General features: G+C 37.3%; 1 protein-coding gene across 6 annotated transcripts in view; it reads left to right on the top strand.

Annotated features, from left to right (window-relative positions):
* Positions 1-13,071, top strand: part of TMTC1 (transmembrane O-mannosyltransferase targeting cadherins 1) — a 340,352-nt gene that overhangs the window by 299,800 nt on the left and 27,481 nt on the right. For all 6 annotated transcript variants that reach the window (XM_069094886.1, XM_069094883.1, XM_069094881.1 and 3 more), the window contains one exon: positions 3,023-3,125. In XM_069094886.1, the coding sequence (XP_068950987.1) occupies positions 3,023-3,125 (103 nt within the window). The remainder of the gene's footprint in view (positions 1-3,022; positions 3,126-13,071) is intronic.

Below are 13,071 nucleotides of genomic sequence, written 5' to 3' on the forward strand. Positions count from 1 at the left end.
CATCTGGGTTTTTCAAAGCCGGGGGACTCTCAACAACGGCTTCCCAGAATTTAGATCAAATCACAGAACACTTCTCAAAGTGAGTCCCAAAACAAAGCTACACATCAGGGCTTATATAGCCTTCTCCTGGCTCAGAGAATGTAACAACCTTATTGACCCACTGGCCAATCAAAAAGTATCTACTGAAAAACAAGCCTCCCCCACCCCAGGCTTCAGGTGCACATTAGCCTAGGGGCAGGGAAGATCTTTAAAATTTACATTCTTATTACAATATCCTAATGTGGAGCCAGTATCTTGTGGTATTCAATAAATCATCAGTTACCTTTGGCTTTTTAAACTTGCTTATATTAAGCTTTTCTGAACTTTAAAGATGCAACATTTAAAGTAGAAGGGACCTTAAAGGCCATTGAATTCAAATGCCTTATTTTATAAATCAAAAATATGTTAGAGAGATTAAGTGACTCACTAAGATAAGGATTCAAACCTGAGTCCTTGATTCCAAGTCCAGTGCCCTTTCCAATCTGTCATACTATACTTCCTTTTCCTTTGTGACATAGATGTGGATTTAATTTGTACTTTATATGTTAAAAAAAAGTCAGGTCAAAATGAGTAAATGATTTAGACATAAAGGGTGATATAATAAGCAAACTAAGGGAGCATAGACTATCTTACCTTTCAGATTTGTGGATGAGAGAAGAATTTATGTCCACATAAGAATAGAGAGCATTATGGGATATAAAATAGGTAATTTTGATGACATTAGATTAAAAAGTGTTTGCACAAATGAAACCAATACAGCCAAGATTAGAAAGAAAGTAGAGGGGAAGCTAGGTGGCACAGTGAGTAAAGCACCGGCCCCAGAGTCAGGAGGACCTGAGTTCGGTTCCAACCTCAGACACTTAACACAAAAAAAACTAGCCGTGTAACCTTGGGCAAGTTACTTAACCCCAATTGCCCTCCAAAAAAGACAAAAAAAAAAAAAAGAAAGTAGAAAACTGCAAAAAAAAATGTATAAGAAGTTTCTCTGATAACGCCTCATTTCTCATATTTATAGAGAACTGAATCAAATTTATAAGAATGCAACTCATTTCCCAATTGATAAATGGTCAAAGGATATGAATAGGCAATTTTAAGAAGAAGAAATCAAAGCTATCTACAGTCATGTGAAAAAAATACTTGAAATCACTATTGGTTAGAGAAATGCAAATTAAGAACTCTGAGATACTACCTCACACCTATCAGATTGGCTAACATGACAGAATAGGAAATATAAATGTTGGAGGGGGTGTGGGAAAATTTAGACACTGATGCACTGTTGGTGAACCACTCTGGAGAGAAATTTGGGAACTATGGCTAAAGTATGTCCAAACTATACCCAAAATGAATATCTTTTGACCCAGCAATACCACTACTAAGTCTGTGTCCCAAAGAGATCCAAAAAAAGAAAAGGACCCATATGTACAAAAATATTTATAGCAGCTCTTTTTGTGGTGGCAAAATATTGGAAACTGAGGGAATGCCTATCAGTTAGGGAATGGCTGAACAAGTTGTGGTATATCATTGTGAGGGAATATAATTATGCTATAAGAATTGATGAGCAGGTTGCCTTCAGAAAAACCTGGTCTTACATGAACTGATGCAAAGTGAAGTGAGCAGAGACAGGAGAACATTTTACGCAGTAATAGCAATACTATAAGGATGATCAACTGTGAATGTCAGCTGCTCTCAACAATACAATGATACAAGACAATTCCAAAGGACTTATGATGAAAAATGTTATTCACCTTCAGAGAAAGAACTGATATAGTCAGAATTCAGAGCAAAGCATATTTTTAAACTTTATTTTTCTTGAGGTTTTTTTTTTTGGTCTGTATTTTCTTTAACTATTTTAACTAATATGGAAATATGTTTTGCATGACTACACATATAATATGTCTCAAATTGCTTGCAAAATTTAAAAAAACTAATGTTAAAAATTATTTTACATATAATTGGGGAAAATTATTTTTTTAATTCATAAATTTTTCCAAACTAAAATCACATACACATCTTACAATTATTAAAAAAAAATAAAGTTTCCCTACCCATTAAAAAAAAACAAGAACCCTTTAAAATATACATAATCAAGAAAGACAAATTTGAACATTGGCTTTGTAAAAAAAAATTGTCTCATTGTGCACTGTCAAGAAGTGGGTAACATGTTTCTTCAGAAGTCCCCTGGAATCGTGGTTAGTATTGCATTTATTGAAGTTCTTACAACTTTCAAAGGTTTTTATTTGTTTTTACAGCATTGCTGTTATATAAATTATTCTGGTGCTAACTTAGCTCTTTATCAGTTGATATATCTTCCCAGGTTTCTCTGAAACTATCCCTTTCATAATTTCTTACTATTCAATTACATTCATGTGCTGTAATTTATTTGGCTATTCTCTTAGTTTTTCCCACTACAGAAAGATCTACTATAAATATTTTTTGTACACATAGGGCCTTTTCCTCTTTTTTTTTTTCATTTTGAGGTATAGACCCCAATCTCTCCAGTATTTAGCACATTATAGATATATCTAGAGAGAAGTAAAGAGATCTCCCAACCCAGCCTCCTCCTTTATCTATAAGGAAACTGAGTTCCAAAGAGTTGAAGTGATTTTTCCAAAGTGGTACACATAATAGGTTTCAGCTTCATGATCAAAGCATAGTATTCATGTTCCAAATGCGATACTCTTTCTGTAATCTTCTTTATCAGTGGCTAAGGCCAAAAAAATCATTATTGGTGATGACCAATTTTCTAGTTATAAGCCTTTTCAAACTTCCCTCAGGGAAGAAGCATATTCTCTTACCAGACCATGTTTGAAACTTTTCCAATCTCCTAGTAACTTACAGACCTTACTCTCTGATGGCATAACCTGTGAGAACCAAGTCATTTCCTCAGCCCAGTATGTCATCAAAGTGAGATGTTATCAAAGGGTTTTACCAATGCTAATTTTAATATTGATGTTTTTTAAATTTCTGGTTTTGTCCTTTAAAGGAATCGTTTCAGGAAGCTGAGGAAGTTTATCAGACTGGAATTAAGAATTGTCCAGAGAGTTCTGACTTACACAACAACTATGGAGTTTTTTTAGTAGATACTGGTAAGTAAGATTAAATGTGGTAGTGATATTTCTATATGCAGAGCAAGCAAGCTCAATCTTACTTATCTCCCTACCTTTTTAGGATAGGTTATTCATCCTGATGTAAGCAACTTTCTCTTCACCCCCTTCTTTAACCATTTGCTCTGGGGAGTGACTTTCCTTTCACACTAAGTGTAGGAAGATGTTAGATATCTGCCTCAATGCTAGCCCAATCAGTTGCTGCTCCAGGAACTGTTGAAGATTCATTTTCCTAGAGAAATTCTGGTGTGTATATATATATGATAGATGTGGATGTGGGTGTGGATATGGATATAGATATAGACTCTCTGCGCAGGGAAATTGTAAAAATTAAACAACTCTCTTTGATTCTGTCATTTGAAATCTATCTCTCTCCCCTTTGGGAGCACTGCTTCCCCTTAATGCTGCATTCCAGCAATAATCCTTAAAATTTTGAAATGTCAGTCATTAACAATTTTGTCACATCTGCCAGTTTAAGATAAAAAGTAAACATTCAAACATTGAAAAGGTAAACAAACAAGAAGTAACTATGAGCTTCACTATGACCCAGAGGAACATTCCTGAGGCCCCTTGCTGAGGAAAGGAAAGTAAGAGGAAGAAGAGAAATGAAGGATTGCTACCTGTTGTCTAAAGCCCAGATTTTTTCAGCACTACAGAATCTGCCCCCACAGAATCTGCCACCACCGAAACATAGATCATGAATAATTTACTCACTCCACCTTAAATCTATAGTCCAGTATGGACTGCTTCATGGCCAGCCCCTATGCTACTTTCATGGTAACTGTTTTCACCTCTCTCAGTCCTTGAGTCATTTTATCCCACGAGTCCAAAAGGAACAAGTGAGCTGGATTATGAGTTCAAGTCAGCCCTTCTATCAGTCAGGTCAAGGCAAAACTCTCTGGGAGTCAAACATGCTAGGAGATTCCTGCCTGCATCCAACATGCATCCATCCATGTGTGGCATCCTGATTCCCTTGGTCATGCCTGGAGGAGGAAGAATGACCAAGACAGCACTGCATAAAAAATATCTCAAAAATAAAATTCACTGAGCTTGGAATGTTGATAGCCACATTGTACCTTGGGACTGTGATTTCTCTAGTTATTTTTTTTTCTTATTTCTCTGGTGCTTACATGTTTAGTGGAGCCAAGTTTGTTCAGTTCTTATAATTCTATCTTCAGAGAAATCCCCTGAAGCTATATATAGGAAGTAGTTTTGTTAACTTCACATAATACCCTCAATGGTTGTTTTATACCAATGAAATGTCCTTCAATTCTGCTATAGAAACAATACTTCAAAGAAGTCATGACTACATTATTTTTCTTGTTTTCATTTGATGTACATTATAGAAATGGCATAATCATAACTGATGAAATAATAAAAATAAAATAAAAATAATAAAAACTGAGAATAGATATTATATAGAATTCACTTCCCAGTTTTTCTTGTTTAGAGTCAAACAATCCTAGGAATGAACAGTCTTTGTTTCCTTTATGTTTCATTCAGTATGATGTAATGCTAGCTTATAGTGAATACTTATAAAAATAAAAAGAAACTTTATGAGAGTAGTTCTGTTTATTTTTCATTAGCTGTCAGGTAATCCTTGTAGTGGCAGCAAAATACAGTTTTCATATTTTTTTGGCAATATGAAATACAAATATTTTTTATTTTCAGGTTTACACTACTCCTATTTCCTAACAAGTAGCATCTTCACTAAAGTGGAGTATTAAAGATACTACTAGAAGTAAGACCCTGTTCTGAGTCTGCAGTCTGAACCAAACTACTGCTGCTTCCTTCAGAATTTCCTCCTTTCTCAGTATAGTGCCCAAGGTCTCCCTATATTATCCTGCTTATCTCACTATCTCACTTCACCTGGGATCTCTGACACAGAACTGTATAGTGGTGAAAAAACTTTCAGCTCTTACCTATCCCCATTGCAGTGCCCTATTAAGAGTCTAGGGGTAGTCCAATGTGGGTCTGGGATCTCTCCTTGCTCTGGTACAAAGCCTCTTCTTGGGTACAGGACTGTTCCATGTGTGGAGTGTTTCTAGCAGAAAGCAGGTTTTAGCTTCCGTAAACCTCCATGTCTCCCTATGCTAACTGTGCTAGACACATGGCTTACTGACTTTTTCTGGGCTTTTACCAGCAGAATTCAGCATGGCGCATTTTCTAGATCTGTTTGGAGACACTTGTAGACAAGAGCTCACCACACTGCTCCCTTCCTATTACTTTGCCATCTTAGCTCTATTCTTTGTATACATAATAGATCAACTCCTTCATTAAAATGTTTGTGAGAGTCTGTCATGAGAAATGTCATAGTATAGAATATCAGCTGTAATATCAGATGGCCTGGATTTGGATATTAGCTCTGACACTTACCATATGGATAACCTGAAGTATTATCAATTATGTAACCATGAATAAACTATCTGGGTCTCAGTTTCCACATTTGTAGAACTGAGTAACCTATAGGGTTCCTGCCAGCTCTAAAGCTATGATCCTTTGGCATGGTGGTCAAAATGGTGAAATGTGAACTGGATGGTCATATAGATTCATGCCTGATTTAACTAAATCAATGTTTACTGATAATGGATCCTGAAGAGAAGAGGCATCTGTCTTTTGACCTATATAGCCCATTCTTTATCCTATGCCATTTTACAGTTTTATCAATTATATTAATGAAGACATAAATGCCTTAATTATCTGAATTGAAGATGATGTAAATCTAGGAGGAATAAAAATAAGTTGAATATGTTGGCCCTTATTGATTTATTTTTTTTGAGGATAATGGCTTTATTATTTTTTTCAACATTTATTTTTATAAGATTTTGAGTTCTAAATTTTTTTTCTCTCTCTATCTTCTTTGCCCCTCCCCACAACAGCAAGCAATCTGATATAGGCTATACATATACAGTCATATTAAACATATTTCCACATTAGTCACATTGTGAAAGAAGAATCAGAACAAAAGGAAAAAACAAAAAAAAAGAGGGAGAGAGAAAATAGTATGCTTCAATCTGTATTCAGACTCGATAGTTCTTTCTCTGCATGTGAATAGCATTTTTCATCATGAGTGTTGGAATTGTCTTAAGATTCATTGCATTACTGAGAAGAGTTAAGTCTATCAAAGTTGGTGTTTACACAATGTTGCTGTTACTGTGTACAATGTTCTCCTGGTTCTGCTCACTTCACTGACCATTATTTCATGTAAGTCTTTCCAAGTTTTTCTGAAATCCACCTGCTCATCATTTCTTATAGAACAATAGTATTCTGGGTGTTGTAGGGGGGCGGAGCCAAGACAGCGGAGTAGAAGCATGACCTTCCTGCGGCTCTGGCTTCCACCTTCCCCAATCCGTGTAAAAAGGGGACTCTAAACAAACTTTGGAGCTGCAGAACACACAAAATGACACAGAGAAGCTAACCTCCTGCTGATGACAGCCCTGCAGGCCGGCAAGAATCCAGTGCAGCTCTCTGGGAGCCGAGCCCAGCCTCACGGAGAGGCTTTAGCCCCAGGGCAGGCCTGACCAGCTGCTGGCCGGAGGGACTCCAGATCAGCAGCAGCTGTGGCCATTTCCAGATTTATCAACACATACATGCGAAGGACAAAGTGAGAGGTCAGTGCAGTCTGGACTTTGGGACCAGTAAGTGGGAGTGCGTGGCTTTTGCCCCTGGGGCAAGAAGCCCCTGAGACGCCGGCACAGCCAGCCAGTGCCACGTGCCAGCTTCAGCTCCTGGCCTGCAGAGTATAGGGGGACCAAGCACCAGTCTGAGGGGTAATCGCTCTTGCTTTAACCTGCTTGGATCTGGATTGCAGTCTAGGGTGGAGGTCCTGGGGTGTGTGTCCAGCTTGCCAGAGCCTGTGGAGACCTCAGAGAGGGCACCCATCTAATACCTCTGGCAGCTGAGAAAACCCCAGCGTTTGGGACGAAAGGTCCCCTGTCTGGTGGCAGAATCCTACTGTGGCAAAAAGCCCAAAAGTCAAGTAATTGAGTGGCAAAATGAGCAGGCAAAGGAAACAAAGCAGACAGACGATTCCAACAATACACTCCTATTTTGGGGACAAAAAGGAGCAAAGCATGGAACAGGAGGAAAACAGGGAAGTCAGAACTCCTGCACCAAAAGCTTCAAAGGAAAATACAAGCTGGTTACAGGCCATAGAGGACCTTAAGAAGCAGATAAGAGAAGTAGAGGAAAAATTGGGAAGAGAAATGAGAACAATGAAAGAAAATTATGAAATGAGAATCAACAGCCTGACTGAGGAAAATAATACCTTAAAAAACAGACTGACTCAAATGGCAAAGGAGGCTCAAAAAGGCAATGAGGAGAAGAATGCCTTAAAAAGCCAAATTTGCCAGATGGAAAAAGAATCTCAAAAGCTCACTGAGGAGAATCATTGCTGCAGAATTAGATTGGAGCAAATGGAAGCTAATGACTTTATGAGAAATCAGGATGCTGTTAAACAGATCCAAACAAATGAAAGAATAGAAGGCAATGTGAAATATCTCATGGGAAAAACCACTCACCTGGAAAATAGAACCAGGAGAGATCATTTAAAAATTATTGGACTACCTGAAAACCATGACCAAAGTAAGAACCTAGAAATCATCCTCCAGGAAGTTCTCAAGGAAAACTGCCCTGATGTTTTAGTACCAGAGGGCAAAATAGAGGTTGAAAGAATGCACTGATCACCTCCTGAAAAAGATCCCAAAAAGAAAACTCCTAGGAATATTATAGCCAGGTTCCAGAATTCCCAGATCAAGGAGAGAATATTACAAGCAGCCAGGAAGAAACAATTTGAATATTGTGGAAACACAATCAGGATAACCCAGGATCTGGCAGCTTCTACACTGAGGGATCGAAAGGCTAGGAATATGCTATTCCTGAGGTCAAAGGAGCTGGGATTAAAACCAAGAGTCGCCTACCCAGCAAAACTGAGTATCATGTTTCAGGGGAAAATATGGTCATTCAGTGGAATAGAGGACTTTCAAGCATTCTTGCTGAAAAAACCAGAGTTGAATAGAAAATTTGACATTCAGATACAAGAAGCAAGAGAAGCATGAGAAGGTAAACAGGGAAAAGAAATCATAAGGAACTTATCAAAGTTGAACTATTAACATTCCTACATGGAAAAACAATAATTGTAACTTATGAAACTTTTCTCAGTAGTTGAAGGGATTAGAAATATATATATATGTATATGTATATATATGTCTATATATGAGGGTATATGGGCATATGAATACATATGTGAATGTGTGTATATATGTTTACAGGTATACATAGAGGGCACAGGACCAATTTAACAGGAAGGGATGATACTTAAAAGGTGTAATTAAGAGGTGAGAGGAATATAATGAGAGGAGATTGGGAGAGACAGATTGGGGTAAACTATCTCATACAGAAGAGGCAAGGGAAAATGGTTACAATGGAGGGGAAGAATAGGAAGGCAAAAGGGAATGGGTCAACCTTATTCCCATTGACTCTGGCTTGAGGAGGGAGTGAAATATACACTAAATAGGGTATCACCCTCCAGGAGAGTAGGGGGGAAGGGAATGAGAGGGGGGATAATGGAAGGGAGGGCAGGCTTGGGGGGAGGGAAGTTGGAAGCACCCACTTTTGAAAAGGGATGGGATCAAAGTAGGGAATAGAACAAGTGGGAGGTGGGATAGGAGGGAGGGAAATATAGTCAGTCTTTTACAATATATCTACTATGTTATTGTTTTGCATTAGTCACACATGTACAACCTATACTGAACTGCTTATCTTCCCAGTAAGTGTGGGTGACAAGGAAGGAAGGGAATGAATCTGGAATTGAAACTTTTAAAATAGAATATTCATATATATGTATATATATATGTGTGTGTGTGTGTGTATTTGTATACTATTATTAACAATAATATTCCATTACATTCACATACCACAACTTGTTGAGCCATTCCCCAATCAATGGGCATCCCCTCAATTTCCAATTCTTTGCCACCACAAAAAGAACTGCTAGAAATATTTTTGAACATGTGAGTCCTTTTCCATTTTTAATGATTTCTTTGGGTGCTACAGACCTAGCAGTGGTATTGGTGTTCTAGATTTCTCTCTAGAATGTTTGGTTCAGTTCACAACTCTACCAGCAATGCATGAGTGTTCCAATTTTCCCACATCTTCTCTAGCAATTATCATTTACCTTTTTTTGGGTGTGTCATATTAGCTAATCTAAAAAGTGTGAGGTGGTATCTCAGAGTTATTTTAATGTGCATTTCTCTAATCAAGTCATTGAGTATTATTTTGATATGACTACAGATAGTTTAAATTTTTCATCTGAAAACAGCCTGTTCACATCCTTTGACAATTTATCATTTGGGGAATGACTTATATTCTTATAAATTTGACTCAGTTCTCTATGTACTTTAGAAATGAGACATTTATCAGAAACACTGGCAATAAAAATTGTTTGCCAGATTTCTGCTTTCTTTCTAATCTTGGTTGCATTGGCTTTATGCAAAACTTACTTAATATAATATGATTAAAATTATCTATTTTGCATTTCATAATGTTCTCTATATCTTGTTTGGTCTTAAATTCTTCCCTTCTCCTTAGATCTAACAGGTAAACTATCTTTTGCTCTCCTAATTGCTTACGTTATCACTCTTTATGTCTAAATCGTGTACCTGGTTTGACCTTATCTTGGTACAGTATAAGATGTTCATCTCTACCTAGTTTCTGCTATGCTATTTTACAGTTTTCCCAGAAGTTTTTGTCGAATAGTGAGTTCTTATCCCAGAAGCTGGAGTCTTTGAGTTTATCAAAGAGGAGATTATTATAGTCATGGACTACTATGTCCTGTGTGCCTAACCTATTCCACTGATCAACCACTCTATTTCTTAGCAAGTACCAAATAGTTTTATAATATTGTTTTAAAATTTAGTTTTAGATCTGGTATGACTATGGCCCTTACTGATTTGAACCTAGAATTTTGTTACTTCCTTTAGTTTCTTTTCACCTCCAATAGCCAAGGTCCTCTTCCTAATATAACCATACTGTTATCTTACTCTCCTGGTCAAAAATCTTCAATGGTTACCCATTACCTACTGAACAAATTCTTAATCTTCTTACCCAAGTCTAGACAGGAGAGGACCGTGTCATTCATATTCTGGTTCCAACCAGCTTTTCAAAAATCATCTCATGGAGTAATTTGGAACTATGACCAAAGGGCTACAAAAATGTGTGTATCCTTTGACTCAGCAATAACACTTCTAGGACTGTATCCCAAAGAGATCATACAAATGGGAAAAGGACCCACATGTACAAAAATATTTATAGTAGCTCTTTTTGTGGTAGCCAAGAACTAGAAGTTGAGGGGATGCCCATCAATTAGAGAATGGCTGAACAAGTTGTGGTATATGAATGTAATGGAATACTATTGTGCTATAAGAAATGATGAGCAGGCAGCTTCAGAACAACCTGGAAAGAAATATATGAAGTGATGCTGAGTGAAGTGAGCAGAACACAGGGAATATCATACACAGTAACAACCGCATTATGTAATTATGACTTTGATAGCTTTAGCTCTTCTCAGCAATGCAGGGACCTAAAACAACTCCAAAAGACTCATGATAGAAAATGCCATCCACATGAAGAGAAGGAACTATGGAATCTTAATGCAGATTGAAGCATACTATTTGTTTTCTTTTGTTTTTTTCTTTCCTGTGGTTCCTCCCATCCATTCTAGTTCTTCTATACAACATGACTAATGTATAATAAGAATGTATGTATAGAGCCTGTATCGGATTGCACGCTGTCTTGAGAAGGATGAAGGGGAGGGAGGCAGAGAAAATTTAAAACTTATGGGAGTGAATATTGAAAACTCAAAATAAATTAATTAATTTAAAAAAAGATATTACTGTGATATTCATAGAGGTGGAGCCAAGGTGGCAGAAAAAAGGCAGAGACCCCCCTCCAACTCACCACTCTCCCAAATGCCTCAAAAGAAATTCTAGAATAACAGAACCACAAAAAAGGATGAAGAGAAACAATTTTCCAGCCCAACAACTTAGAAAGTTGGCAGGAAAAGTCTGTTGCACCAGGGTGAGGGTGGGGCGCAGTCAAGTGCAGCTTGCCCCAGCACAGACTTTATCCCAGTAAAACAGGAACAGACCTTTAAGGCAGCTAAATCAGATGGCAGTGGCAGCTTCACAACCTCTTAGTCCATAAATAGTAAGGGGGTCAGGCATCTGGTCAGAAGGAGATTACAGGGGTCCCTTTGCTGGAACTAAGGGCAGGACTCTGTTACATTGCCAATACCTGGATCTGGGGCATAGTCCTGGTTCTCAGTCCTAGAGCAAGGAGGATCACTAGCACACTAGATCTTATAGCTTCAGGGGAGCAGGTACCCTGGTCACAGTTCTAGGATGGAAAAGAGTGCTTGTGGTCATTCAAAGAGCAATGCACAATACAGAAGAGTAGTAAACACACCTCACCTTGGAAGAACTAGAAACTTACAGGTCCCCAGAATTATCTTTGAAAAATTTAGCATAGAGTTGAAAGTCAAGGAATAGACTGGAAAATGAGGAACCAACAGAGAAAGATACTGATTACAGAAAGTTACTATGGTGACAGGAAAGATCAAAACACAAACTCAGAAGAAGACCAAAAAGTCAAAACTCCTACATCCAGTACCTCAGATAAAGGAGGAATAAAAAATATTGAAGAAAATAACACCTTAAGAAACAGAATAGGCCAAATGGTAAAAGTGGCACAAAAATCCAATTAATGCCTTGAAAGCAGGACTCAACAAATGGAAAACGAGGTTAAAAAGTTCACTGAAGAAAATAATTCCTTAGAAATTAAAATAGGGCAAGTGGAAGCTAATGACTTGTTTGTTTGTTTTTGCTTTTTGGAGAAGGCAGGGCACTTGGGTTTAAGTGACTTACCCAAGGTCACACAGCTAATAAATGGTAAGTGTCTGAGGCTGGATTTGAACTCAGGTCCTCCTGACTCCAGGGCTGGTGCTCTATTCACTGTGCCACCTAGCCATCCCAAGCTAATGACTTTTTGAAACATCAATAAAAAAAATCAAAAGAATGAAAAGAGCAGAAAATGTGAAATATCTCATTGGAAAAATAACTAACCTGGAAAATAGATCCAGGACAGATAATTTAAGAATTATTGGACTACCTGAAATCTCTGATCAAAAAAAGCCTAAAATCATCTTTCAAGAAATTATCAAGGAAAACTACCTTGATATTCTAGAACCAGAGAGTAAAATAGAAATTAAAAGAATCCACTGATCTCCTCCTGAGAAAAGATCCCAAAATGAAAACTCCTAAGAATATTATATCCAAAGTCTAGAGCTCCCAGGTCAAGGAGAAAATATTGCAAGCAGCCAAAAAAGAAACAATTCAAATATCGTAGAGCCAGTCAGGCTAATACCAGATCTAGCAATTTCTGCATTAAAGGATAAAAGGGCTTAAAATATGACATTCCAGAGGGCAAAAGAGATATGAATACAACCAAGAATCATTTACCCAGCAAAATAGAGTATAATCCTTCAGTATATTTTCCTTCAAAAAAATTAACATTCAATGAAATAGAGGATTTCAAGCATTTCTGATGAAAAGACCAGATCTGAATAGAAATTTTGACTTTCAAATGCCAGATTCAAAAGAAGTATAAAAATGTAAACAGGATAGTTAAATCATAAGGGATTAAATAAGGTTAAACTGTTTACATACTTACATGGGAAAATGATACTTGTAACTCCTAAAAAATTTCTCATTATTAGGGCAGTTAGAAGGAGTATACATTGAAGTCACAGTTGTGAGTTGAATATGATGGGATAATTATCTAAAAAAAAATTAGGAGGTGAGAAAGAAGAATGCACTGAGAGAAGGGTAAAAGGAGAGGTAGAATGGAGTAGTTATCTGATGTAAAAGAGGCC

Source organism: Petaurus breviceps, unplaced genomic scaffold (genome assembly GCF_028583685.1).
Source record: "Petaurus breviceps papuanus isolate PSGF00001 unplaced genomic scaffold, PetGlider_PUasm1.0 221, whole genome shotgun sequence".
NCBI lineage: Eukaryota > Metazoa > Chordata > Mammalia > Diprotodontia > Petauridae > Petaurus > Petaurus breviceps.